The sequence below is a fragment of the Triticum aestivum genome, chromosome 4B (assembly GCF_018294505.1).
Source record: "Triticum aestivum cultivar Chinese Spring chromosome 4B, IWGSC CS RefSeq v2.1, whole genome shotgun sequence".
NCBI classification, from domain to species: Eukaryota; Viridiplantae; Streptophyta; class Magnoliopsida; order Poales; family Poaceae; genus Triticum; species Triticum aestivum.
The window spans coordinates 9,319,369-9,325,368 of NC_057804.1; the positions used below are offsets into that span (position 1 = coordinate 9,319,369).

At 49.2% G+C, this 6,000-nt stretch overlaps 1 protein-coding gene across 1 annotated transcript; it reads right to left on the reverse strand.

Annotated features, from left to right (window-relative positions):
• Positions 1–2,247: 2,247 nt before the first annotated feature.
• LOC123090552 (uncharacterized) lies at positions 2,248–5,167 on the reverse strand. Its single transcript, XM_044511867.1, has 2 exons — positions 3,091–5,167; positions 2,248–2,559 (listed from the first exon to the last, which is right to left on the reverse strand). The coding sequence occupies exons 1-2, from the start codon at positions 4,127–4,129 to the stop codon at positions 2,468–2,470; spliced, it is 1,131 nt and encodes a 376-aa protein (XP_044367802.1). The 5' UTR covers positions 4,130–5,167; the 3' UTR covers positions 2,248–2,467.
• Between the last annotated feature and the right edge of the window lie 833 nt (positions 5,168–6,000).

Below are 6,000 nucleotides of genomic sequence, written 5' to 3' on the forward strand. Positions count from 1 at the left end.
TCCTTTTTCTCGTGCACATTTTATCCCACGCCACCTAGTGGACTTTGCGTTCCCCATCGACTGCTCCCCACCAGAATTTCGAAGAGATAAATTTCAGGTTCCATCACATTTTCTTGGAGAGCTGGAGGCAGCTCATTGGGTATGTCGGTGTTGCTTGCAGCCCCGACTTCACCAACACTTCCCTCGCAGCCTTTGACAAACCTTGTCCTTTCCACCCGGCAACTTTTGCTTTTGATGATTCTTTCACGTGCTTAAAAGACCCATCCTTAGATCAACGTTCACTAAGGGCCTCTGATTCAACCCCAATGCGTTTTTCAGCTCACATTTGCTTTCCTCCCTACACCCTTTGCCAAAAAAGATAGACGATTTTTGCATACCTTCTGACTGGACGCCTCTTCATATACATGAATAATGGATCTAAGCCTCATCATATTAGAGTGAGAGGCTTATAGAAACACTATGCTATCATCGGCAAAGAGAAGATGTGTGATACTCGGTCCCGTCCTGCCAAAAGATACCCGCTGAATCTCCTTCTCCTGTTGCGCTTGCTTGAGTAGCGCTGAGAAGCCTTCTACACAGAAGAGAAAGAGATACAGAGACAACGGGTCCCCCTGTCGAAGCCCCCTCTAGGGAGAAAGCCTTCTGATAAATCACCATTCAGTTTCATAGAGAATCTTGCAGAGGTGACACATCTCATCACCATGGCCGTCTGATAATCCACAAGTGTAGGCTTGGCCCCTCGCGAGGGTCTTGTGATGTTGGTGTTGAAGCTGGGCCGTACCTGGCCATCGATGAAGCCACATGGTGGGCTCCAGGCAGGCAGGGCTGGATACCCCCATATCCAGGACACCGACATAATCCCCTCCCTCGCTCCCTCCGATACTGCACCAGTTGTAGATAATTCAAACTAGGAGCTCAAATGGATTCGAATAGCAGATCCAGCGCAGCCGAAAACTTCAAGCCGGCGCACCCGCCGCACGCACGCACGCATACACCAGAGAGAGTGTAAGAACCAATTTCCTCAGAGATCGAAGAACAACCAAATTCTACTCGGATAAGTGGAATTTCATGGACAAACTAGGTACAAGGAGGGAATTCGGGAGTTCAGATACTCGGCTTTTTGTACAGAGATAGGGTTCTACCTAATCCTATGAATTTATCGAATACAAGACTTGCCCGATCCAGCCTCGGAGCTCAGCTTATATCTATGATCCAGCTCACCGCTGTAAAACATAAACATCACTTAATGGTTACAAAGCAGTGACTGAGCTTAACGAAAGGGTGAAACGGTGAGGAACCCATCCGAGCCGTTGAGCCGATCTGAAATGGTAACTTCTCATCTAGGTCGTTGCTTGTCTAAATCCATCTTGCTTCTTTTTCCTCCCCTTCAGTAGTTGCGTGGTTCAGGTCCTGACAATGCCGCCGCCATGACGACCGCCTTGTCCTCGAGGCAAAACAGTTTATGACCAGGAAATGTTCTGTTGAGGCTCTCCCAATGCACTAGGCACCGCCCCACTGGATTTATACAAAACTTTTCTAATTATATACGAATTATTTTTTTAACATAAATATTTTATTAATTTGCTAGTCTTTTGACATCTATATTTTCAAATATAATTTATGTTACATTAAATGTGTATTTGGAAAGAACATTTATGTTCATTTTTTAACGATCAATGAGAACACTTTTGGCTGCAATGAATCTCTGCTAGATCTATGCAAATTAACAATGAAAAAAAATAATCTTCTTCATGATTGATGCCTATCAGTAGATGTACTATTGTGTATTTTATGCATTTGAAACTAGTATCTTTTATATCTTTCTCAAAGCTCTAGAGAATATGTGTCTACAAAATATCTTGATATAGATCCCTGATAATATGATTGTTCATATCAGATGGAATAATAGAACCATTAATTGTCACTATCCCATTAAGCCGATTCTTATTTATCCACCAAGACGAAAGCTGAGAAGTTGATTGGAGCCCTTGTTTGGACAAAGTTTGCCGATGGCGAGGCAAGATGGTGGAGGATATTGCCTGCGACCCCAGTCTAGATCTCATTGCAGGAACATCAGAATGGTGTTGTCCCTTCTTGGCAGATCCTACTAACATAAAAACAATGATGATTGTTATCGATGTTAAAACCGGCAGACCTCGGGGTAGGGGGTACCGAACTGTGAATCTCGGGTCAATGGTAACAGAGACATGGGAGACAATGTTTATCCAGGTTCGGGCTCTCTTGATGGAAATAAAACCCTATGTCCTGCTCTTATTTATATTAATGAAGTCCTGTGCCTCTGCCTTGTGAGTAGTAGTTTGGGACGTACAAGTAGGAGATGAGCGGCGGGCCACAACACAGAAGGTGACCTAGAAACATGATAATTCGATACTATTTTCAGGTCATACAGCTTCCATACAACATCATGCCATATGAATTACCATATATAGTCAGCTTCCATGCAACATCACGCCACCATGGCGTCAACATCTCCAGTATGCTTCTTGCTAGGTGATTTCAGCAACGGCACCCCTGGTCGTTTAGGTATTTGCTGTGTACCTGGCATGTCAAATTCCACATGTCTTCAGTAATAGTTTGGGAAAGAAGAACTGGTCCACAAACAACCAGCGCTAATACAACAATTGTCCTATATTTCCATGCGAAATGACAACTGAGAAAAGATCAAACTAGATAAGCATGCAACGCTCGCCCTATATCTTAAATTATATGTCACGGCAGAAGTGTGAATTGTTCTGGTGAGAATTTCACCGTTAGCATCCCCAAATAGCTCGCGTTTGACTTGGAGCTGGATGTATATCATCTCACATCTCAGTGCTATATATCAACATAATGTGTTCAAAACCTCCCTATGTTCCCCCCCAAACAAGTCTTGAGATGAATATAGCATCATGACCTAGCATATCTTACAATGGATTATCCACCCTGAACCCCCCAATATCGATGTGTGTGAAATGACGATTCCGTCACCAACTCCATCAGGAAGAACATGGATTAATCTGGTAGTTTAGCATGTATCGTTGGAAGTAACAGAGAGCAAGGCAGGGGTGAAAATAAAGTAGAGTCAGTTACCTGGAGCAGTTTGGAGATATGCCGAGATGCTACTTGCGTCGAAGCCCCAGGCTAAACCAAGAGTCCTCTCGGCGCGAAACTCGGCCGCTTGCGTGATAGTCTTGGTCTGCATGTCAACAGCAAGCACCCAAGCTGTGTGTTCGCTTTGGCGGTAGTCAATCTTGGCGAGGAAGTGAAAAATGGCATCATTCTGCAGGCTGAGGGTGGGCAGGCCAACGTGGAGAGTCGACAAGGTTGGGAGGGTAGCCGCTGTGGTACCAGAATCAACCTTTATATGGGTGGAATCGAGGTTGCCTTCGGTGTGCCAGTCCTCGGGCCAGGACCGATTTGCCTTCTGGATGCTCCATGCCGCGACCTCCCAACGATGGGAGGGGGGCGTAGAGGAGCTTCTGTCGGGGTGAGGCAGCATCTCGACATACTTGATGGTGTTGCCAAGGACCGCAATGTTGCGATGAGACCTTGGATTGCCAGCGCCCACGTTGGGGCGGGGCCTGAGGGGCGGTGGCAGATTCAGGCAGCTGAGCGTGGGGCGTCCGGCGAGCACGTCGCAGAAGATGATGTTGCGCCAGAGATCCACCCAGGCCACGGTGCCCTTGGGTCCTCCAATGGTGAATGTCTTGGTTGTAGAGTGTTTTTGTGGAGATGAATCTATCACCACCGGCTTCTTGCTCCAGGTCTTGGTAGCAGAGTGATAGATGCAGAGCTGAGGAGATTTTTTACCCCAGAATAAGTGAGCTTGTGCGGCAACGACGAAGTGACCGAACTCTGCCTGTCCATGGGGGCGTAGGTTGCCGGTGCCGGTGCCTTTGTTGGGCTCGCGCATGATGGCGAGCGAGAAGCCGTTGATTTCGTGTTGTGGGCCAGGGTGCGGGAGGTGGTAAAGTTGGCAGTAGCAGGCGTCGTAGACGAAGTATTGGCGATTTCGGAGAAGCTGGGCATCGGTTGGACGCTTACCGGGGACGACGCATAGGAGGACGAGGCCGCCGTCGGTCTCGGTGGCCACGATGAAGGGCGATACGGCGAACTCGGTGTGGTCCATGTGGGTGGCGTGGACGCAGAACTAGGAGACGAGCGGCGGGGCGACGGCGCAGAAGGTGACCTGGAGTTGGCCCTTGAGCTTGGGGGCCTTCATATCGCAGAAGGCGGTGGTGGCGTTCTTGCGGTCGGCGAAGTAGGCCTTTGGATCGATGAGGACAAAGGGCGGCCGCTCGCCGCCGTCGTCGGGGCAGCCGTAATCGGGAGGTGTCGGCTTGCCGGCCATCGATCCACCCAGTCTGCAAGGTCGCCGTGAATCGATCCCAAATCGATTGCCTTGTTCAAGCTGGATGGATCACAAGATCGTTGCTTCGTGTCGGCGGGTGTGTGTGGATGGATTTATGGGGCGCGATGGATCCAGGTTGGGTGGGGAGATGGATTCGAGATGAAACCGAATTGCAGTGGGAGTCGGAGTAAAAAGGAGCCTACCCAAGTGCTGCCCAGCCCAGCCCAGCCCAGTCCAGCCCGGGTTGGAGTGAAATTAAACATGCATGCAGGATGGAGGGCGCGTAGGAGGGCGAGGCCGCCGTCGGTCTCGGTGGCCAGGATGGAGGGCGCGACGAGGAACTCGGTGTGGTCCATGTGGGTGGCGTGGACGCAGAAGTAGGAAACGAGCGGCGGGGCGACGGCGCAGAAGGTGACCTGGAGTCGGCCCCTGAGATTGGGGGCCCCGGCCTCCATATCGATGACGGCGGTGGTGGCGTTCTTGCGGTCGGCGAAGTAGGCGCGTGGATCGATGAGGACGAAGGGCGGCCGCTCGCCGCCGCCGTCGTCGTCGGGGTAGCCGTAGGCGGGAGGAGCCGGTGGCCACTGCATGTCCTCCTCTTCGCCGCCGCCGTCGGGATAGCCGTAATCTGCCATCGGATCCCAAATTGTGTGGATGGATTTATGGGGTGGGATTGGCACGATCGATCCGTGTTGGGTGGGAAGATGAAATCGAATTGGAGTGGGAGTCGGGGTCAAAGGGGATCAATGAACGCAGGCCTCCGCCGCCGCCTGCTGCTGGGAGGAGCGAGTGGGAGCGGTGGGTAGTTATTGCCGGGGCTAGGGTTTTATTCGGGCCTCCTCCTCCGACCGCCGCCACTTTGGGCTGCAACTTGGGCCACGCCCCAGCCCACGGCGAACCACCTCCCTATTTTGTTCTCTTCATTTATTATATTATATCCCCCTCAAAAAAATTATTATATTATATATGATCCTCAAAATAATTATTATTATATTTATTTCTCAAGAAGAATATTATTATATATAAGGAAAACAAAACAGTTTAACATCAGCAGTAATACCAGGCACTGTCCGCGCGGCAAGCATGATAGGCAATCTTCAAACCGTTCAAAAAATAAAATAAGCATCACTAGGTTCGTCGATCAGCAAGCGTTTACCTTTTTTTTTTACTAGGACAATGTCCGTGGTTGCCACGGGACAGCATAAAAATGTTGCACTGGTTGCTTTCGTCCCTGCAACTTCATCGCTTCTTCCATTTATTCTAATTTTTTTCGACATGCATCTTATTTCTCCTACCCCACCAAGACAAATTTTGATCTACCTTCGCCCTCTTTTATCATCGCCTACTCATTACTCTACCTTCGGTGTCATCACTTCATACAGTTTTACTTGCACATGACAAGATAGCTCTAGGCCTAGCTTCTCAACAATGTATAAGTCGGGGCTAGGGTTTTACTCGGGCCTCCACCTCCTCCTCCTCCTGACCGCCACCACTTTGGGCTGCAACTTGGGCCACGCCCCAGCCCACGGCGAAACATCTCCCTATTTTGTTTTCTTCATTTATTATTATGTATATAATCCTCAAAAAAGTTATTATTATTGTAACATCCCAAATTTTCAATTTGGAATGTTATACATAGTCATTCATGC